Source organism: Ceratina calcarata, unplaced genomic scaffold (assembly GCF_001652005.2).
Source record: "Ceratina calcarata isolate Rehan_Ccalc_2016 unplaced genomic scaffold, ASM165200v1 scaffold100.2, whole genome shotgun sequence".
In the NCBI taxonomy this organism is placed as follows: domain Eukaryota; kingdom Metazoa; phylum Arthropoda; class Insecta; order Hymenoptera; family Apidae; genus Ceratina; species Ceratina calcarata.
Genome location: NW_017130863.1, coordinates 101,467 through 122,019, shown reverse-complemented (window position 1 = coordinate 122,019; position 20,553 = coordinate 101,467). Strand labels below are relative to the sequence as shown.

The following is a 20,553-nucleotide window of genomic DNA, read 5'->3' as shown; positions in this document are numbered from 1 at the left end:
GAAAGGTCCTATGCAATTTTTCCGTGTGTCCAACGGTTTGGGAGTTATTGGCCAAAAACGAAAATTTGGAAGAAATTGAAGGGATACCCCTTGGAAAAATCTCGGAAAAATCGAAAATTTTTTTTTTTATGTTTATTATTAGCAATGTTCTTCCGACGTCTGATTTCTTTTTAAAAAATGCGTTTCTAAAGTGCATAAACTTTTGGGATTGACTGTATAGCCAATACATCCTTAAGCAAAACATATCGTGTATTACACGCAATTCTAATTCTGGCAATTAACCAGAAAATTATGTTTCAATAACTGACGGTTGCTATCAAATTCTTGTTAAAGGGATTTGAAGATCAGAGTAATGGAAGATCTAGTTTAAAGATAGAAGGAATTTTTACTGTCGAAATATGAATTTTTAATAATCTATGGTCGTTCTTAATATGTTTTAGGTGCGCGTTTCGCGATCTATCAGACGAAGATCGGCCTTATTACGATATTACGTAATCACAGGGTTGAAGTTTGCGAGAAGACGATAACTAAATATGAAATCAATCCAGGATCATTGATACCAGTACCCATAGGAGGAATATATTTGAAGATAACGAAGATAGGAAGCTAAACATATTCGTCATACGCTTCTTGGCCTCGCGTAGAAAGATTGGCAGACAAGGTTACAATTCTGTCAATTCTTGCAATAGTATCAGTATTCATAATCACAAGGTTGAAGTTTGCGAGAAGACGATAACGAAATATGAAGTCGATTCGTCATTGATGCCAATACCGATAGGAGGAGTATACTTGAAGAGGATGAAGATAAGAAGCTAAGGAGAATCGTCATGCGTTATCCTAATACTAATAATGTCATAGATTACTTGTACATATGTAATAACCTTTGTAATACAATAGTAATAATAAATCAATGTTTTACCAGTTTGATGGTTAATATGGTTTTACTTTATCGTGCTGATACAGAGCCCATAAAAGTAAATTACTGATCATAGACAACTTGAATTCTAAAAAAATTAGCAACACTAAGTACCTACTCAGAAATTCAACTCTCATGCCCAAATTTTATCTTTACGAAAGAGATAATTATTATAATAAATAAGTCAGCTTAACTAATGTAATAATCTATGTAAATTTTACATTTGGAAATAATCGCACATAATGACCAATTTAAACTTCAAATTAAGACTATCCTTATCATTTGAAGTATCTCGTTGAATAATCGCACTTTTAAAATGAATTTTTGCTACCTATTGCAGTTCAATTGTCACTTCGCATACGGTTCGTCACGAGTCTGAGTAAAGAAACAACTGCAAAATTGTTATTTTACTGTACATACGTCTGCAATCGTTTAGTAAACTCTTCTAATTATCAAACTTCCGATAAATAGACGATCTATTCCTTAAATTCTAACAATCGCAAATTGCAAAACGATGGGCTATCTCGAAATCTGCTTGGTCGTTGTACTAATCGCCGCCTGGTACTACTGGACGTGTTTCCATTTTTGGAAAAGACGTGGGGTGGTTGGGCCGCGACCAGCCCCGATATTTGGTAACGGCAAGGACCTGATGTTTGGAAAAATATCCTTGGCCGAGTATGCGCATCAACTTTATACCCGTTATCGAAACGAGGAGATGGTCGGCCTCTATTTGCCTTCGCCTGCTCTTCTTCTGATAGATACAGAGAGAATCAGGGAAGTTCTAATCAAAAACTTTTCTAGCTTCATGGACAGAGGCATTGGCGTCTACGAAAAGGTATCAGAAGTACAACAAACATTTTTGCTTTTGTTCTAAGATTAATCCTAATCTGTAATTCATTCTCTTAATAGAATATCTAGAATATACATATGTAAAATATAGCAGTGGCATTATTACTAGTCTTATACTATATTATATTAATTTATTCAAATGGGATAACAATGAAGTCATTCTATGAGACCTACAATAAGAATAAAAAATTTCTCAGACGGACCCAACAACAATGAACCTGGTAAACCTGGAGCCGGAGAGGTGGCGACCATTGCGAATAAAACTGAATACAGCATTCACTACCGGTAAAATGAAGCAGATGTTTCCTCTGATTCTGGAATGCAATCAAATGTTTGAGAAACGCTTGTCAAAAAGTGTGGACAAGGGAGAACCAATAGACGTGAGGGCACTCTCTGCGAGATACACGATGGACGTGATATGCTCCTGTGCGTTTGGGATGGACATCCAGGCGCTTGACGACATGATTGTGGGTATACTCAGGGGGTCGACGAACTTCAACCTCGAATGGCACATCAGGCACAAGATGAGAATCTTCGCGCCATGGCTGTACAACCTCATGGGTTACGTCGTAAGCGAGAAAGTGCTTTCGCCGTTTTTCTTGAGAATTTTAAAGGACACCGCCAAACTTAGGGAAGAAAACAATATGCATATGACGGATCTGCTTCAGGTGATTTTAGACATCAGGAAGCATCCCGAAAGTATGTCAGATATCCGTAAGTAGGCAAAAGTGAGCCACTCAATATTAAATTGCAATAACGAAAGGTCAGAAGTTGATAGAGGCATGAGGCTCAAAAATATTGACCAAGCCCTAAACCAGTGGTGGGCAAACTTTTTTAATGGGGGACCACAAAGTTTAAGAAATTCTAGAGGAGGGCCAGAATTATAGAAAAAATGCACTTTATAGTTCTCGACCGTGAAAACGTAATTATAGCGGGCCATATACTATCCATGTCGATGGGCCCTCGGCGGGCCGGATTAAATAATTTCGCAGGCCGGAGTTGGCCCGCGGGCCCACCACTGCCCTAAACTGTAAGAGAATCTGATTATCCTTTGGGCCTGCCGATTTTAATACATGCCTCACGTATCTGTTTCGAGTAGCTTAGCCCCAACAAGTCCGTTTGAGTTTGAGAATTGGAAAATGTTTCAGAAATATCCGATGAGCTCCTTAGTGCCCAAGTATGTATGTTTATGATCGTCGGCTACGAAACGTCCGCAACTACAATGGGCAACGCCATGTACGAGTTGGCGCGCAACCATGAGATTCAGGATAAACTGCGCGCAGAGATCAGAGAATATTATGCGAAATCCAATGGAAATTTGGAGTACGAGGATGTAAAGAAACTGAAGTACCTCGATCAAGTATACCAAGGTGCTCAATTATTCAATTTCTATATTGATCGCAGATAAAGTTTGATACTAAAAAATTAACTAACGATACCATTATAACAAATTCTACTAATATTTTTACTCATGACCATTTTAACATTCGTTTACCGACAAAAATTGAAATTGTATTAACTAATTATTCTAGAGACACTGAGAATGTATCCAGTGTTAAACACTATACAGAGAAAATCAGTCACCGATTATACCTTCAAAAATAGTAATATCACCATACCTAAGGGCACTATCATACACATACCGTATTACTCGATTCAACGAGATCCGGCCTACTACCCAGATCCGGACAAATTCGATCCTGAGCGATTCAGTGACGAAGCGGTCACCTCTAGAAATTCAATGCATTTCATAGCGTTCGGTGACGGCCCCAGGAATTGCATTGGTAAGTTGCTCTCATAAATTCTTGTACAAAACAAAACATTTGCGATGTCAACTTGAAAAACATAATTTGGATTGAGATTTTTTATTTTTAATGTTCTGCATATTTCTATGCATTTCATGCAGTTTAGACAATTTCTCCACTTGTGTTTAATTCTATATCAGACATCTTTTTAAACATTTTGCATATCAAAATTTCCACGTCACAAATTCTCAAAGGAATTATTATATGCCTTAATTAGATCACTTACAATTCATAGACAAAATTATATAATTTTACTATCTTGTTTCTATAGGCAAGCGGTTTGCTACATACGAAACGAAACTCGGACTGATCACGTTTTTCCGCAATTACAAAGTGGACGTTTGCGAAAAAACGACATCCTACAAATTTGACCCAAATCACGTGTTACTGGCACCAATTGGAGGTATACATTTGAAAGTGACGAGAGTGGAATATTAGCCAGTTACAGTACAGTAGTAAAAAGGAATAGTAGAATAATGTAGTAATGAATAAACTAGTAGAATAATATAGTAATGGATAAACCCTTTACTGTCCCATACCTCTGTTTTATTTCCCTAAGAATGTTTCTATATTTAGACATAAGAGAATAGTTAGATTTATTTCGTCGAAAATTTATCAAATTCGAGCGGTTCCGAAGATTTTTAGATATTTATTTTAAAGACGGAAACTTCCACTTTACAACGAGCCTCTAAGTACCATTTGAATAATGAGGAAGAATTAATGTAAAAGTATGTCGTCTATCTTAAATAAGCGGTAGTTATCTTCGAGGAGACGGATGCTGATAAAGGTTATACTAATCGAGCAAACTCGTACATACATAGATACTCTCTCGTGAAACTTTCCATTCGTGATTCACGTCGCGTTTCGTTTCAGTCGCTGCTCTTGCTCCCATAACTCGAAGGTTTGTGCTTACTACGCGACAGTCTCCAATTCATTTATTTTAATGAATATTCTGTCGAGCCGAATTCATTGTACTATTTGTTACAAGAATTCATTTTTAGTGAAATTCGTTCTCCTTTTGTGACCCCGATACCAAACTTCTAACATTTCATAGACTTTTTTAGTAAAATAAGTGAAAAGATTAAACAATGAAGAATAATTCATTGTAAATTTTCTATCTATATATTTATAATATATAATTGAAAGGTCTTTAAACATATACATTAAATACCGGGACTAATATTTTGTTGTAACTGAAAGATAGTCTAAATTTAAAATTGTAAATGAAACGTGATAATCCGTATAAAAGTTCACAGGCCATTTACTAAACGATAATTTATCTAACCTCGAATATAATTACGATTAGCCTACGAATTTTATGCAATCATAAAAGAGCTAAATATAAATATAAAGATACGAAGACATGAATTGATATCAAGATACTTTTTCAAATTGATCCGATAAGCGTTTTATCTTCCGTAAAAATCACAAAAATAATTTTATACGTGTACATGTTCGTGTTTTACATTTACTCTGACGAACGAGTTTCAGCCCGAGTGTTGGACAGGACAAACATGTTTGGCCGCGTAAAAAAAGGAGACGTTGTTACCAGTTTATTATTATTTCATTTTATTTGTTCTGCTCGCCTGGCTCTGTAACTCAGTACCATTCAGTCGATTCGAATCGCGAGTCGAGCAACATCAAAACTACTTCCCCTGCATACATTCGTAGGTATTGCAGTAAAGAGGAGAAAATTTACTTCGGCTGTCGTGGTAAAGTGATAGTATACAGCACGTAGCTGCAAGGACGAGGAAAGAAGAGAGACGAGAATGGACGCGATTAAACCGGGATGGTTCAGCGAAGTGGACGATCTCTGGCCAGGTGTATCGTTGTCCCTGGAGGTCGTCAAAATCCTTCACCGTGAACGATCCGAATACCAAGACGTGATGGTCATCGACACGTAAATATAGCAGATCTTTTTGTAACATTCGGGCCATTTTGGGACATTGTGCATATATGAAAAATTACACACTCTCCGCGTGAACATCAAAGTATCAAAAGTGAATGCATAAAAGAAATCTATTTTTTTAATTGACTATGATAAATGTTTTGTCTCGCATAAAAATTTTTCCTAAGATAGCTACGCGTAGATGAGAACTGAAAGGAATACTATTCTTGGTTTAATCAACGTTGGCTTGCACAATCTCGTCTTTCTTTCGTGTTTTCATCGTATTTCGTCATTTATATCTAATCTCTGACATGGAAAAAATACGTGTCATGTACCATCAAGCATACGCTTATAGATACGAATATAACGGAGTGCATTCAAAGTTTTTCTTTCCTTGTATTGCAATTAATTCCACATAGAAAAGAATGGAATCAATACTTTGTTGAAAACCGATGTTATGGGAAATTTATTTTTTTAATACTTATTTAAGAAAGAGAACGGATAAAAAAAGAAATTGTTTTAATTACAAACACGTGTAGGAGATCATATGGAAGGACCCTAATTTTAGATGGAATAATTCAATGCACGGAGAGGGACGAGTTCGCTTACCAAGAAATGATCGCATTTTTACCCTTGTGCAGTCATCCGAACCCGAAAACGGTAATTAATCCATATGAAACATATTTTCCTTCAACTCGATAAGATTCTTATCATTCTTAACAGTACATTCACGATTTCATCTATGTTTGTCAATTTTCGATTTAGGTTTTGATAGTAGGGGGTGGAGACGGAGGTGTGGCTCGAGAGGTGGCCAAGCACCCACAAGTGGAACAAATAACGCAAGTAGAGATAGACCCCAAAGTACTTGAAGTGTCTAAAACGTATTTACCACATATGGGTATAGGATTGCAGCATCCTAAAGTCACCCTAAATGTAGGAGATGGTTTCCAATTTTTGAAACAACATCAAGGCGAATTTGACGTTATTATTACAGACAGCAGTGACCCCATTGGTAAATAAATATATAATCGAATCTTAATCTTCTATCAGACTTCTATTAAATTAATTTATTGTAATTTAACTAATCCTATAATTCGTTCAATGATTTGTTACACGAATCTATTGTAATATTAATAATTTCAAACGTAATATAGGTCCAGCAAAATGCCTATTTCAAGAATCGTACTTTAGCTTAATGAAGACTGCGTTGAAACCCGGAGGAATCGTGTGCAGCCAAGCTGGTACTGCTTGGCTGAATCTGAACCACGTGAAAGATACGGTACAACATTGCAAAGCAATATTTCCAGTGACTGCTTATGGTGTTGCTTCCGTTCCCACCTACCCAACAGGGCAAATCGGTTTCGTGCTGGGAGGATTGAGTCCCGTGAGTATACAATTTTTCAAAAGTAACAGATACAATTAGACTGCAGGTTTTTATCCATCTATGAGAGATAGAAGTGTGCTGAATTTTGCACAATGCAATTAATAAAAGCATAGAAATTACTGGAAGCAAAGTGTATGTATGTTATGATATTTAAAAAAGCAAAGCACATCTAAATTTCATTTGTCAATTATTATATTTCGTAAAAAAAAATCCGCAGTCTAGGTACAATGAATTATATTTGTCATGTAAAAAGTATTATAAATATATTTACAGGAAACGAATTTCAAACAAGCACAGAAAGTTTTCACTGAAAGAGAACTGGATCAAATGAATATGAAATATTATAATAGCGAGGTTCATCAAGCAGCATTCGTTCTGCCAAGGTTTATAACGAAAACGCTGAACGATGCGCTAAATGTAAATGTAAAAACTAGCCAGTAAAGACGAGAGATGAAGACTTAATTTTTTTTTTATACGTAATGTACAAGTGACAAACAAGTATCACCACAGACATAAAAAAATCACATAATTTCATCAGATGTTTGTACCTTCATTGTAATATAAAATACAGCGACATAGTAAAATGTAATATATGGCTAACACGAAAAACTAATTTATAAAACATTCTTACATTTTCTAAATGTACTTTATGTAATCTATCATTGTCATAGTTTTGAATACACGTATTTTCAATTTTGTAGCCCTGACGTTTTTAATTCAAAGATACTTCCAAATTAAGACTAAACTTGAAATACAAAGAACACTTCTGGAAAATCTTCAATCGATTGACCACGTAGTTACTGAGAAATTTGTCATTTCGTGTTTTATTACGCCGATTTCTCTAACCACTTAGCGTTAGATGAGAAGAATCTCAAAAGAGACGAACTTTCGTTTACAACATGCAAATATCTTGACTTATCGATATTAATAAACCGATACTCCGATTAGACTCGGACATCGAAGATCTTTTAACATTATATCTCCTAATTATACAATTACAATTCGTAAATAAAAATTTCTGTTACCTTCGATTTAAATCTGGAGAGGAACCGGGCTTCGAAGATCGTGGACAATCCAAAGCTTCTTTCGAAATGGCACGAAAACTAAGTAATGAGCACTTGAAACAAGTTGAGGGCACTTTAGATGAAGTACTTAACAAATTCTGGGTTTCTCACAACTCCAATATCATCAATTTTAAGCAAAAATTAACGAGCAATAAAACTGCACTATGCACATCGTCACCACAAACGGACTCGCTGCACTCGGAGCGGAGTTAACTTCAGGACGGTTTCGTACCCACCGACTCGTCTCCAATGGAAATACGTTTAAGATGGCGTCGCTCATTGACAACTATGAGCAACAATACGCCGTTTTGACAGCTGACATTACAGCGAAAATTGGTAAAATAAGGACCCAAAACGGTAGTGAGTATCCACTAATTAAAACACTGAATCACAGTGAATTTTGTTATCACCACGCTAGTCTCGTTGTCATTCGTATAAAGGCAATGTTATTACGTGTATCTTATTAAACAGTAATCAATACACGTGACGTAATTTTGCAGATGAAAAAAGGCAACTTATTCAGGATGTGGACAGGCAGATCGAGGAAGCCCAGGAATTGGTAAGAAATTGAATTTCTATTTATTACATGTTAAATTCCAATTGAAGCTAACACTTGAGAATCTCACTTCTTTAGGGTTAGAGTCGACTTTTATACATTTGTCCACTTGAACAGTCATAGATTAAATTCAATTCCTGAAATATCCTTTCTGTCTAATTTAATAAAAAAATCTTAAGAACTAATCTGTTTCGCTACATCAAACATATAATTCTTATTGTTAGAATTTAAAACTGACAATGACGTACATATTAATTCAGAGATCACTCAATTTTTTTTCTAATGATCTTGTTCTAGCTGGAGCAAATGGAGCTGGAAGTTCGCGGAGTGAACAGTTCATCCCGCGATCGCTTGCGTGGTCGCGTCGAGAGTCACAGAGCTGAACTAAAACGCCTCACCCAAGAATTTCAACTAGCCAAGAAGCCTAGAGATGATAGCAGCATCGAAATAACGAGAGAAGATTCATGGGAGAACAGCATAACCGAAGATCAAAAGAAAAGATTATTAGATACTTCAGAGAGAATAGATAGAACAGGGAGGACGTTGCAAAATGGGTATCGAATGGTTCTGGAGACTGAGGAGATCGGGTCAGAGGTGCTTAAGGAGCTGCATGTACAGAGAGAGACGATTCAGAGGGGAAGGACAAAGGTAATTATTTATTCGCAAATATTAGTTAAATAAAATCGCTATCCCATTCTTTAAACCACTTTCCTTTTTCCAGTTACGAGAAACGGACGCTGAACTGGGTCGTGGTTCCCGGTTACTCTCAGGGATGATATTCAGAAGCCTTCAACAGAGATTCGTGCTAGCAGCAGTAGCATTGACGCTTATAATTGTTGCCTGTATCGTTATGTACTATAGTTTAAAATCTTAGGGCTAAATACAAAGGAAATATTCACGTGTGTTGGGATATCGCATAACTTCCTCTGGAGGTATTATTTATTTATCATGAACTAAGGCATTTAACTTACTGACAATGAGCCAATTGTTGCTTGACCAGGTTTACTCACGCTGATTAATGAATTGCATTAGCGAACTGAAGGATTTCATGTAATTAAGGTTTATGGAGATTATTTCAATTAATTAATTCACATTATATTTCCTGTAGATCAGTTCTTTTCCCTTCTCTGTTTCCAGTCAACGGTATTTAATTTTTTATACACACAAATTGTATACATCTAAGGAGGGTGATAAGTGACTTATTACCAGTTTTTATGCAAAAATGTGAGAACTATGGAAATAAATTATGTTAAATAAAAAGAATTAAATTCTAATTTCACTTCTCTGTAATGGAAATTCGTATTATTAAGAAGACAAGAATCATTTTTTAAAAAATATACATTTTTTTTACAAATCAGAAAACAAAAGATATATGTACGTATATATGTATGCGTATTTTAAAAATCAATGGAAACTATTTTTATTCTGCGGTTGCCTGACAAATAAAAAAAAAGAGGATGACCTTGTGTTGAATTGAATGCTAGCTGGAAGATGTTGAAGGATCAAGGTGGACGATGCTCAAGATCAGTCTGGGTGTCAGTCCAAGTGTCGATAGAGATCGTCTATCTGTGGTTTGAAATACTCCTTCAGCTGAGGTCGTTTCATCATCAGGTTCGGCGTTAGAAGCCCGTTCTGTACCGAAAACGGATCCGGATGAAGATAAATATCCTTTACCTGGTAACCAAACGTTATGTTATGATATTTCAATTTACGGAACGATTAGATTAGGACGTATCTATGCACGAATGAGCAACAATTTTATAATGAATATATTCACATAACAGATCACGATTGTATAATCAGTATGACCTATTTCTCACCTGTTCAAACGATTTTAAGCCAGCCTCCTTCCCCCAGGACAGCATGTCGTCCATTATCAACTGCTTCACTTGTTGATTAGCGCACAACACGCTCAACATGCCTGGTATACCGTTTTCAACGGCCCAACATTTAACAACGTCCACGTCGGGCACGACTATACCAACTATGCACGACTTCAACGATTCACCGTGAACGAACACTTGGTGAATATACTGGCTCCGCAGATAGGTGCCCTCAATCTTCTCCGGCACTATGTATTCACCCTGCGAAAGCTTGAACGTGTGTTTTCTCCTGTCGATTATCTTCAGCGTTCCGTTCTATGAAAAATGAATACTAAAATAGTAATTTGAAATTCTCGTCTATCTAATATTCACAGGAACTGTTCAATATTTAATTTCGAGAATATTTTTTACAAACATTGAACATGGAGAAACTGTATATAACTGAACTAGATTTCTATTAATTTGCATTTGCTCTGGTGAAGAAATACCGCATTAAAATATACGTTTTACATAATGCGAGGGGCAGTGTTTACTCACAGGCAGCCACATGCCAACGTCCCCGGTGTGGTGCCAACCGAACTCATCTATAACTTGGGCGGTCTTCTCCGGGTCCTTGAAGTAGCCCATGAACACGTTCGTCCCCTTCACGCAGACCTCGCCCTGATTTTTCTTGGCGTAATACTCCATTTCCGGCACATCGACCAATTTCACGCAGCAACATGGCACAGGTGGACCTACGTGTTCCGGTGTTGCGTCGCCCTGTTACAATCATTTATATCCTCAACGCCCGCGGCCAAACGCAAGCACAATACACTTAGATACATTGAAATAAATAAGAATTACTTTAAAGGAATTTATTCTCGTAGACTTCCATTTCATAATCTCGTTAGTAGTTTAAAAAATAGGAGACGAACCTGGACCGTGAGAGTGATGGGCGCGCAGCACTCGGTCTGGCCGTATCCTTCGACCACCAAGCATCCCAAGGCACATCTCGTGAACGTTAACACGTTCCCTGCCAAGGGGGCTGAACCGACCATCATCAGTCTAACTCTTCCTCCTGTCGACTCTCTGATCTTTCCAAAAGTCAATTTGTCCCATACACTGTTGGTCCTAATGACACCCTTCTTGATTTCACCCTCCTTGGCTCGCATGCCTAGACTGAACACTAATCGCTTCAAGCAGGATCTTTGAAGTTCTGTTTGAACCTAGATAATGAGAACCTCATACATTTTAATGAAACGAAGACTTATTGTACAAATGTGATTCTTTATATATGTTTCACATACCTTGTCGTACATTCTATTTAATAGCCTAGGGACAGCTGGCATCACGGTTGGCCTGAGAGCCTTCATGTCGTCCGTTAAAAGTTTGATGTTCCCACTGTAAAATCCCACGGCACCACCGACCATATACATTCCGTTCTCACAGCAGCGTTGCAACATTTGAGCCAACGGTAAGAAACTGATCATAGTGTCCTTGTACGAAGGTTTTTGGTCCCCCAGTTGCAGCAGGACCGCGCAGATACCTGCCATCACGTTCTGATGCGTCAGCATCACACCCTTAGGGTTGCCCGTGGTACCAGACGTGTAGCAGATGGTGCAGAGATCGTTGATCTTCGGTGGAATCTCTGGATGATTCTTCTGAGCTCCTAGCCGCTCCACGTCTTCAAACTTCAGCACCTCCACCCCACGGTTCTTCGCTCTCTGAATTGTCGTCTGCTTCACTTCTTTGATTACTATCAATTTTCTCAGGCTTCTGAAATTAATTTGTTTCACTTCTTAACTAATCCATGCTCGCTTTAATATTAATATATGCAATAGTGCAATTTTTAATAAAATTTTACTGTCACTCATTCTTGTTAAAATCGAGACTCAATGAGAATTAGTTAATGTGATGAAATAAAAATGATTTAGTGGTAAATACCTTGGGGCTTTGTCCAGGAGCAAATTGCACTTCTTGTCGTTTTCACAGATAACGACGTTGATCTCAGCCTGTTTGATTATGAAGGCGCAGGCATCGGGGCCCAAGGTGTCGTATAATGGTACGACCACCAACGAATAGGTGTAGCAGCCTTGCTCTGTGAGGATCCATTCAGGACAGTTTATACTGTATAATCCTACCAATGTTTGGGATCCAGGAGACAAGCCTAACGAGATCAATCCAGAACCGAAGTTCTTCGCTCTGAGCAGGGTCTCGTTGTAGTGAATCCACTGATAGGGCTTGCTGGGACTGTCCCTCCAACCCAGACAACGGCCATTGTCTATTTAATGAAAAATAAATAAATCTATTTATTTATTTATTCATTTAATCATTCAAAAGATAAAAAGTCGTTGAATTATAATAAAATGAATGAGACATATTGCATTTTATAATTAATGCATTTACGTGTTTCGTGTTGTGAAAAAACAGGAGAGTAATAAATAGAGAAGATGCATAAATCAATTTATTTAATTATTTATTGAAGTAAACAAGACAGTGTGCGATTTTATTATAATAAACTAGATGAGACAGAAAAAGATTTATGTACTTATTGCATTTTAAAAGTTATGCACTACAAATTTACGTTCTATTGCATTTTATAATTTACGCATTGCACGTTACAATGTGTATTGTGGAGGATCAAGAGAGTCAATAGAGTAGATACAGTATACATGTACAGTTCGCGAACATGTGGACAGTTTGGGAATTCTCGTAGGCGAGGCTCGAGGATAAATCGCTCGCGCGAGTGTGTTTACATTTAATTTTAAAACAAGTATCAAGGAGGAAGAAGAAGATGGGCAGATATGTATTGCTAAGGCCACGCGGTGGCCCAGGAATTTTAATTGCCGACTCGCGCCAACTTAGATTTTGACGAACGCCAGTAACTGATTCAATAGTATCTAACACAGTTGCAACGAGAAAATCTTGTGTGAAACATGAAAAAAATTATATTGAAATGGTTTGATTAAGGAAAATGTAGTTCGAATAAAAATTGAGGAGTGAAACTAGTTCATTAATTCTGAACTTCTGCTTCTACCTATGTTATTAAAGAATCTAAAATACAACAATATTCAAAAAGTTAGAAGTCTTTTTTATACTTACTTGACTCTTTGGCACCTTTTCGGAAACCGTCGTAAAGTGTCCTCGTATCCTCGTAGATGAAACTAATGAATTTCCCTTCTTTGCTGCCTGGATAAAACCTCGACACTCTTATCAGATCGGTGCCCTGTTAAAAGCGCGTGAAACTTCGTCTAAAATTACTTGAACATTGAGAATTCTTAGATACATTTTATAATAAAATTACGTATTTTATGGTAACCGTTGGACGATTACAAGAACAAATGTGAACGATCGATGTCACGGTGGTTCCTTGCTAAAGCACCACCACCACGTGAACCAGTGTCACGCGACGCTTTGGACACCGTGCCAAGCAGCTTGTGCAACAAGTCTGTCCACCCACACGAGTGCACGCATTCAAGCGAGAACGCACACATACCCGCGTGCCACGCGAATTTCGTCAGAAAATATTTTAGTGATTAAATGTATTTGCAAGGAATACGTACTCAATTTTTATTGCAATCGCGTATAATTAAGCGTTTTATATACAAAGTGAATCAGAAAAACGTTAATCGTTACCTTAATTATAAGTGATAGAAATAAAATATGCATTTATTTAATTTAAAAGATTGACAAAACAAATTGTTATTATTTGACCTAAAATAATGTGACATATAAATTACAATACCGATCCAGTCATTTTTTAATTTATTTAAAATAAATTTTTGTATGAATTTCATTCGGAATTTATAATTCGTACCTTGACTGTGTCAGATTGATCGTTCAAGTCGATCGGTGGTCGAAGCGGCGGTGGTGCGAAGCAGCCGGACGTCATATCTCCAACGTGAGGCCCGTTGTGGTCACGGGCTGATCCTGTTTCACTTCAGGATTGCACAGGTTGATTTAAGAATGAAATCCTGTTCGGAATCGCAGGAGCTTGATCGAGTCTCACTTGGCAAGGCAATTGAAATATTGGAACGAAGTAATGATCACTGGTTGATTCGAATCTTGTCAGAGATTACACTCTTTACTTGAAACTTCGTCACTACTGACAAGTTGAGTGAAATGCTTTAAAGGACGATATTAAAAATCGTACTTTTAGAACGTCGTAAATACGACCATGTTAGATCACCAATTGACCTTTTGATTTCGCTTGGGTGCTGCCTTAGATGTTCCGAGAGTCAAGATTACACGTTGACCACTCGAAATCCGTGAAAATAGACTCGCAAGGTTGATTGACGCGAAATATCTGATACCAGGACGAGATTTTGGCCAGAATTGCACGGTCAAGTGATTGAGATTTGTGCGAGACCGTCAGATTGACGTGATGATGCGATTTCAGAATGAAATAGTCAAAATTACATCAAGGCTTCGAAAAAGCACACCGTTTCAAATAAAATTTCAAGGCTGTCTGTCGAGGAAAATTATATTTTCTGACTGTCGAAGAGACTCTTGACGAGATTATGAATAGAAATTAGAGTTCGCAATTTCATAAACGGGAAACGATTGCACAGAATAATTTCGAATTAATTTTAAGGAGCACAGATCAATTAGCTTGAAGCAATAAATTCACAAATCAATAATTCTTGCCCCCTCTGAATAAGTATTTAACGAGGATTATGGATTCACTGGGAACAAGAACTTTCTAGCCAAAATTACACTTGGATCACCTCAAAGGGTTACCCGTCAGGAGAGATCACAGCAGTTAGCAGGTCCCTTCGGTTCTGACCAGAGCTTACGTCCAGATCACTTTGAAAGACGATTCTAACTAAAATCATTTAAGACTTTACTTTGGCTAAAGACTCTCTGATCATCTGAAGACGATTCTGTATAATATTACTGCTTCGATCACTTCGGAAGTTGACTTTGGCCAGCGATTACGCCTTAAATCACTAAGAGAAGATCCGTGGGATGATTTTGGCCAGAGATTACGCGATCACACGAAATGGAACGAAACCGAAGCTCGCCTCCCCTCGAAGAGTCGAGGCTACACTTTCGACTAAATTTAATGAAAAGTGTCACCGGGTCGAGGAACGTTCACCAGTTCATGGGAAATCGTAACGATCGATCGAAACGATTAATCGCTGCTCCACCGAGAGGAGCGGCTGGTATCAGTGGGTCGCGCATAAGACTAGCTGCCATCCAGCTCTACTCTTGGTAGATCTCTTCGACTATATTTAAATACAGAGTAGACCTGCCGCCTCTGCTAGCCAGCGCGAGGCAGCGTCCTCGACTGGCCACCAAACTCGCCGCTTGGACCGAAGCCAATCTATTTACTTCAAATATATTTACTCCAAAAGATGATCGATCAACATCGAGGGAAGTGCACTTTCGGATCACTCGGAACGGCCTCGTTAAACTATTTCGCGGTTTTCTAGATTTCACGAGATTGAGAACGCTTACGATAGTTTCACTCGTTTCCTTGATCTTACCCCATTTTATTACTTCGTTCCATAAATCCTATCAGCGTTTATGATCGGCATTTGTATTTTGTTCAGCCATTCTATAAATTCTCCTCTGCTAAGTCGGATACCTTTATAACAGTTTATTACGCATCATTTTCATTATTAATAATTCTTCTACACGATGTAATTATTCCATATCATACAAGTAGTAATAGCTAATCCATTTGCATCGCTAATGTATCAATCATTATACGAAACATTATATTATTATAACATTCATAACCGGAAGCAGAGAGGAACTCTGTTCCTCTCTGCCGGAAGTATATGAGACAAATGGATTAATTTGTAAAATCAGTTGCGCTACCGACAGCCGCACTCAGCAACGACCATATCCTCGTAACCGTATTGATAAGTCAACGTTCCGCTGGCGTCGAGATAAAGCAAACTGGTGGGTGCTAGCCTGGTCGGTACGCAGCAAGCCCTGCCGACTGGCCTGTTCCCGTTCCCGACTCCCTGAAGTGCCCCGTGTACCAGCGTCTGAACGATCGCGTGTTTGGTGGGGCTCAAGTGGTCCCCGAACGGATAAAAGCATTTCCCGAGGCACTGATAAGCTTCGTAGCCCGGCGGGGCAACGACCCACTCGTCGTACGCTATCAACGCGAAGTCCACATACAAGGGACGCCTCCTGCACGAGTTCCTGCGTCTTTTTCTTAAAGGGACGTCCTCCTCCTCTTGCATGAAATCCTCCTCGTGAACGGATCTGCGTGAAATCTTCTTCCGCAACTTGCTGTAGCTTAGGAGCAACACAGGGCCGTTTCCTAATGGCTGGTAACCGATTTTCCCGTAAACCCAAAATCTAACTGTTTCGCCTGAATCAGTAACATAAATTAATGATGTAAATCGATGATATTCAATAATTGTTGGAATTAAATATTCTATCATCGTTTTTACCGCTGCTTTTCAAAGTCACAGCCGAAGTCACGTCGAAAGCTCTCCAGTTGTCGTCACTCCTCGATTTACGAGATTCCGAGACATTTTTATGATTCACGCGCACTCTTAGGATCGACCCGGCCGCTCCAAGCAGCTCGGCTGCTTCTAGGATTTCCTTAGGGTCTATAGGCGGCACGGTGAACGCTAGGATCCTTGCACCGTCCATCGTTGGACTGGATGTGTGCATAGGTTGCACGGCTCTGACTACGTCCACGTCTAATCTTTGGTACAAGTGATAAGGGATTGGCAAAAATAAAATTTAATTCATCACTTGATTCATCGTTTGATTTATCATTTCATTTATTGTTTTATTCATAAATTTAATACATCTAGATACCTTCTATGGTACAGTTCCAGCATGTATTTGGACACAAGTCCTCTGTACTTCCTCTTACGACTTTTCTCAGTTACAATTCTCCTCGCTGTCTTATTTGATAATGATCTGTGAAGTGTCGACGTTGGTATCGAGAGATCAAATTGAATCGACGCTTTCGCGTGCACTGTGGACGTTTCCCACGACATTGAGCCAGTTCTCCATAAACCGTAAACACAAAACGTGCCGGTGATAAATAAAATTAAGCACTGAGTAGGTGTCATTGTGTTGAACAATTGAATTTCTGATTGAGGATTCAGTTATGCCGGATTTTTGAACCGAGGTTGATCGGATTTAAAATCGAACTGACGTGCTCGATCCTTCTTAGTTTGAGCCGTGGCTTAAGGACTGATTTTATTATAAATAGCACGCCAATCCGGTGAAAGTCTGTATTGCTTTTCTGGATATCAATCATATTCTTATCATTAACAGACACTTCTGACTTTTGGGTAATGCAAGAAAAATTAAATCGGTTCATTCATTGTTTTATTTGTATAAATATTTCTAAAAAGTTACAATTATATTAATTTATGATCTGTCTCATAGATTTTTAAATTCATCTTATAAGTTATTATATTTTTATAAATCGCGAAGAATTATGTTCATCAACGTACAATTATTCTGCCGAGGGAAAAATAATATGTTTATGGAAAAATGCTTGATATTTAGTATGATTCTAAATTCATGTAAGAAATAAGTAACACCCTGTGTGTATTAGTATATTAAACTAACTATAGTTCGCTGCTTTATATTTTAGTTTTGAAAGGATTTTCGGTTTTTTATATTCTAATTCACTATAATTAGTTTAATATAATTTACGTAATCTTTTTACTGCCTTACGCCTGATATAATTTCTCATAAAACACATGAGTAGGAATGTTTCGAACACGATATAAATGCATACGAAACTTGTACTGTAGAACATAATGTTTATAACAATGCTTTACCGTCTGTTTGATCGGTACTATAAATATTTATTCTTAACATGCTTAATTAGGATGGGTCAAAAAATACTTCAGACCATTCGTATCGACCTGTTTTCATTATCCACCTACAAGACGATTGTTTCTTTAAAATATAATATGCTATCCTTATTCTTTGTATAAAAGTTCCTAAAAACATTCAATATCCTTACAAATAAAATAAAAATAACAAAACTGGGTTCGAATAATAAATAATTAACTGAACACCTTCGAGCACATCTCGTTATTTTTTCTATTCAACAAATAACACCTGCCAGGACTATTGATTCTGACTCTCCTAGTTTTTCTAAGCTTATGCCTGCTCCCAGTTATCCTCTCCACTTTGTAAACCTGATACTTGATCAAATTCTCTGGCTGACTGAGCCTCATGCACAGAGAAACCGGTCCCGAGAAATCTACGTCCGTAGCTAATTCCAATTTCGGTTCTAAAGTCATCGAGAACTCGGCCATGCTCTGCACGAAGTCCGATTTCACTTTAGTGCCACCTTGCACCACTATTCCGGCTTTGAGATCCACCAATGATTGAGCATTCCTGGACCAGAGGCTCAACTGAATCTGTCCGGCCAAGTCGAAACTCGTGGCACCTTGAACATCGATTTCGGCAATGACGCCGGAGCTCAGAGGAATGTATTCATATATGCTATCCTTATTCTTTGTATAAAAGTTCCTAAAAACATTCAATATCCTTACAAATAAAATAAAAATAACAAAACTGGGTTCGAATAATAAATAATTAACTGAACACCTTCGAGCACATCTCGTTATTTTTTCTATTCAACAAATAACACCTGCCAGGACTATTGATTCTGACTCTCCTAGTTTTTCTAAGCTTATGCCTGCTCCCAGTTATCCTCTCCACTTTGTAAACCTGATACTTGATCAAATTCTCTGGCTGACTGAGCCTCATGCACAGAGAAACCGGTCCCGAGAAATCTACGTCCGTAGCTAATTCCAATTTCGGTTCTAAAGTCATCGAGAACTCGGCCATGCTCTGCACGAAGTCCGATTTCACTTTAGTGCCACCTTGCACCACTATTCCGGCTTTGAGATCCACCAATGATTGAGCATTCCTGGACCAGAGGCTCAACTGAATCTGTCCGGCCAAGTCGAAACTCGTGGCACCTTGAACATCGATTTCGGCAATGACGCCGGAGCTCAGAGGAATGTATTCACGGTGATTGTGAAGAGCAGCCAGAGCTTGGAACGCCGGTGTTCTTTCCGAGGCCGTTCCAGACCAAACGTGACCCATTAATTCACCCTGACCAGAAAAGAACACGAACGGTCTGATCCCAACACCAAGGAAATCGATCTCCATCCCCGCTGTGGCTGCTTCTTCGTCGGCATTATCTTCTTCGTCTTGACTCGACGAAACGAAACTGGACAAGCCACCGGCGAATAATCCTAACGAGAAGAGAGCTTCTTCATGATCTCCTACCTCGAAAACAACGTCCACTATTCCTCTCTTCATCAATCCTGACTGGATTTCCTGAACAGTTACTAGCGATCCGTTACTGTCTATGGATTTTAAAAAGTTTCTGGTGAAAGCAGTGCTTAATCCCTTTTCAATAAAAGCATTATAGATGTTAATATCTCTTCTCATCGACTCGTTTTCCATTAAAACTTGTTTCAATAAGTCGGAGAATTGTGGATTGGTGTCTGAGAGCTGCTCCAAGCGTTGGCTGGCGTACTTCTTCACTTCATAAGCTGAGTCGGGACTGCTCAGATACTTTATCAAATTTTTAAGATCTTGTTTGGTAGGATTGATTTCTAAAATAATGTCCAAAGCGAAAGTCCTAGCGCTGCTGTCTCTCTTCGGTACATCCAACTGATAAAATACTCTTCGCGCGGCTTTCTTCACCTCATCCGTCACGGAGTCCTTCGGAAGGACCGCTATAGCTTTCCAAGCGGCTACGCTGAGAGCTTTGTTATCGCCTACAGCAAATTTCAACAACACCGGCAGCGCAGCTTTGCTCCTGAGGTTCCTCAAACCCCTCAGGAATTTCAGTTTACATTCCTCGCCAGTGCAACTGTCCAAACCAATTTCTAAACTGACTCTGGCTTTGTCTATGGCCACTGAAGATTCCAAGTGACGCGCCATCGCGGCTGCAGTTAAAGTAATCGTCTCGGATACTTTGTCATTCGGATGAGTCTCCTCTGACCGTTTTAAAATATTCTTAGCAACTTCGGCACTGGGACTCGGGGACAAGGACAAGGCCCAGAGGTACCTCTCGGTGTCGTCGCCAATTTCATCCTGCTGAAGCACCTTCATAGCAGCCTGGTGACTAGCAATCGACGAGGCCGCGCCGTACATGTCTAGCAACTGGGATTTTATTTGACGATTCCGTGGACTCTTCAGGATCTTTAATAGATCCTCGGCGGTGGACATTTTTATCAGCGGTATCAGTTTTAGGAAGGCTGAAGCGGACTTGATTGTCCCTAAAGACGAAGCCTCGAGCGCGCTGCGTTGTTCTTCAATCACCT

General features: G+C 38.6%; 7 protein-coding genes across 11 annotated transcripts in view; 4 read left to right on the top strand and 3 right to left on the bottom strand.

Annotated features, from left to right (window-relative positions):
* Nucleotides 1–934, top strand: part of LOC108631932 (uncharacterized) — an 8,360-nt gene extending 7,426 nt beyond the window's left edge. Inside the window, exon 12 of the mRNA XM_018036211.2 lies at nucleotides 441–934. Coding sequence (XP_017891700.2) covers nucleotides 441–610 — 170 coding nt within the window. The 3' untranslated portion in view covers nucleotides 611–934. The remainder of the gene's footprint in view (nucleotides 1–440) is intronic.
* A 313-nt stretch (nucleotides 935–1,247) lies between these two features.
* On the top strand, nucleotides 1,248–4,083 carry LOC108631981 (cytochrome P450 6B1-like). Its single transcript, XM_018036258.2, has 5 exons — nucleotides 1,248–1,751; nucleotides 1,963–2,479; nucleotides 2,914–3,135; nucleotides 3,298–3,549; nucleotides 3,842–4,083. The coding sequence occupies exons 1-5, from the start codon at nucleotides 1,431–1,433 to the stop codon at nucleotides 4,006–4,008; spliced, it is 1,479 nt and encodes a 492-aa protein (XP_017891747.1). The 5' UTR covers nucleotides 1,248–1,430; the 3' UTR covers nucleotides 4,009–4,083.
* A 394-nt stretch (nucleotides 4,084–4,477) lies between these two features.
* On the top strand, nucleotides 4,478–7,542 carry SpdS (Spermidine Synthase). Of its 3 annotated transcripts, none has more exons than XM_026819064.1 (5): nucleotides 4,478–5,237; nucleotides 5,998–6,118; nucleotides 6,224–6,470; nucleotides 6,613–6,842; nucleotides 7,116–7,542. In XM_026819064.1, the coding sequence occupies exons 2-5, from the start codon at nucleotides 6,074–6,076 to the stop codon at nucleotides 7,281–7,283; spliced, it is 690 nt and encodes a 229-aa protein (XP_026674865.1). In that variant the 5' UTR covers nucleotides 4,478–5,237; nucleotides 5,998–6,073; the 3' UTR covers nucleotides 7,284–7,542. The 3 variants fall into 3 exon arrangements, with proteins under 3 accessions (XP_026674865.1, XP_017890958.1, XP_026674893.1); XM_018035469.2 differs by having other exon boundaries at nucleotides 4,478–5,470; XM_026819092.1 differs by lacking the exon at nucleotides 4,478–5,237 and adding an exon at nucleotides 5,382–5,470 and having other exon boundaries at nucleotides 6,027–6,118.
* A 583-nt stretch (nucleotides 7,543–8,125) lies between these two features.
* On the top strand, nucleotides 8,126–9,725 carry Vti1a (Vesicle transport through interaction with t-SNAREs 1a). Its single transcript, XM_018036309.2, has 4 exons — nucleotides 8,126–8,263; nucleotides 8,407–8,465; nucleotides 8,760–9,110; nucleotides 9,184–9,725. The coding sequence occupies exons 1-4, from the start codon at nucleotides 8,173–8,175 to the stop codon at nucleotides 9,334–9,336; spliced, it is 654 nt and encodes a 217-aa protein (XP_017891798.1). The 5' UTR covers nucleotides 8,126–8,172; the 3' UTR covers nucleotides 9,337–9,725.
* LOC108632000 (long-chain-fatty-acid--CoA ligase 1) lies at nucleotides 9,536–15,462 on the bottom strand. 3 transcript variants are annotated; one of them, XM_026818616.1, is made up of 9 exons: nucleotides 14,992–15,460; nucleotides 14,082–14,875; nucleotides 13,367–13,490; nucleotides 12,209–12,545; nucleotides 11,572–12,040; nucleotides 11,200–11,490; nucleotides 10,823–11,044; nucleotides 10,283–10,600; nucleotides 9,536–10,136 (listed from the first exon to the last, which is right to left on the bottom strand). In XM_026818616.1, the coding sequence occupies exons 2-9, from the start codon at nucleotides 14,154–14,156 to the stop codon at nucleotides 9,999–10,001; spliced, it is 1,974 nt and encodes a 657-aa protein (XP_026674417.1). In that variant the 5' UTR covers nucleotides 14,157–14,875; nucleotides 14,992–15,460; the 3' UTR covers nucleotides 9,536–9,998. The 3 variants fall into 3 exon arrangements, with proteins under 3 accessions (XP_026674417.1, XP_026674452.1, XP_026674501.1); XM_026818651.1 differs by having other exon boundaries at nucleotides 14,082–14,272; XM_026818700.1 differs by having other exon boundaries at nucleotides 11,572–12,037; nucleotides 14,082–15,462.
* A 162-nt stretch (nucleotides 15,463–15,624) lies between these two features.
* LOC108631624 (bone morphogenetic protein 2) lies at nucleotides 15,625–18,271 on the bottom strand. Its single transcript, XM_018035724.2, has 3 exons — nucleotides 17,054–18,271; nucleotides 16,678–16,937; nucleotides 15,625–16,595 (listed from the first exon to the last, which is right to left on the bottom strand). Exons 1-3 carry the CDS (start codon nucleotides 17,311–17,313, stop codon nucleotides 16,087–16,089), a joined length of 1,029 nt encoding a protein of 342 aa, XP_017891213.1. The 5' UTR covers nucleotides 17,314–18,271; the 3' UTR covers nucleotides 15,625–16,086.
* A 440-nt stretch (nucleotides 18,272–18,711) lies between these two features.
* The window catches only part of Mtp (microsomal triacylglycerol transfer protein), a 4,094-nt gene continuing 2,252 nt past the window's right edge, over nucleotides 18,712–20,553 (bottom strand). Inside the window, exon 4 of the mRNA XM_018034974.2 lies at nucleotides 18,712–20,551. Coding sequence (XP_017890463.1) covers nucleotides 18,806–20,551 — 1,746 coding nt within the window. The 3' untranslated portion in view covers nucleotides 18,712–18,805. The remainder of the gene's footprint in view (nucleotides 20,552–20,553) is intronic.

Coding starts and splice junctions, on each gene's coding strand:
- LOC108631624 (XM_018035724.2), bottom strand. CDS start 17,313: ATGACACCTACTCAGTGCTTAATTTTATTTATCACCGGCACGTTTTGT. Junction 16,938..17,053: donor CTGGAACTGTACCATAGAAG/GTATCTAGATGT, acceptor CTTGTACCAAAG/ATTAGACGTGGACGTAGTCA. Junction 16,596..16,677: donor TGTGACTTTGAAAAGCAGCG/GTAAAAACGATG, acceptor TTACTGATTCAG/GCGAAACAGTTAGATTTTGG.
- SpdS (XM_018035469.2), top strand. CDS start 5,340: ATGGACGCGATTAAACCGGGATGGTTCAGCGAAGTGGACGATCTCTGG. Junction 5,471..5,997: donor GACGTGATGGTCATCGACAC/GTAAATATAGCA, acceptor AAACACGTGTAG/GAGATCATATGGAAGGACCC. Junction 6,471..6,612: donor AGACAGCAGTGACCCCATTG/GTAAATAAATAT, acceptor AACGTAATATAG/GTCCAGCAAAATGCCTATTT.
- LOC108631981 (XM_018036258.2), top strand. CDS start 1,431: ATGGGCTATCTCGAAATCTGCTTGGTCGTTGTACTAATCGCCGCCTGG. Junction 3,136..3,297: donor CCTCGATCAAGTATACCAAG/GTGCTCAATTAT, acceptor TAATTATTCTAG/AGACACTGAGAATGTATCCA. Junction 3,550..3,841: donor CGGCCCCAGGAATTGCATTG/GTAAGTTGCTCT, acceptor TTGTTTCTATAG/GCAAGCGGTTTGCTACATAC.
- Vti1a (XM_018036309.2), top strand. CDS start 8,173: ATGGCGTCGCTCATTGACAACTATGAGCAACAATACGCCGTTTTGACA. Junction 8,466..8,759: donor TCGAGGAAGCCCAGGAATTG/GTAAGAAATTGA, acceptor ATCTTGTTCTAG/CTGGAGCAAATGGAGCTGGA. Junction 9,111..9,183: donor TTCAGAGGGGAAGGACAAAG/GTAATTATTTAT, acceptor TCCTTTTTCCAG/TTACGAGAAACGGACGCTGA.
- LOC108632000 (XM_026818616.1), bottom strand. CDS start 14,156: ATGACGTCCGGCTGCTTCGCACCACCGCCGCTTCGACCACCGATCGAC. Junction 12,041..12,208: donor CTCCTGGACAAAGCCCCAAG/GTATTTACCACT, acceptor AATTAATTTCAG/AAGCCTGAGAAAATTGATAG. Junction 10,137..10,282: donor GCTTAAAATCGTTTGAACAG/GTGAGAAATAGG, acceptor TTTGGTTACCAG/GTAAAGGATATTTATCTTCA.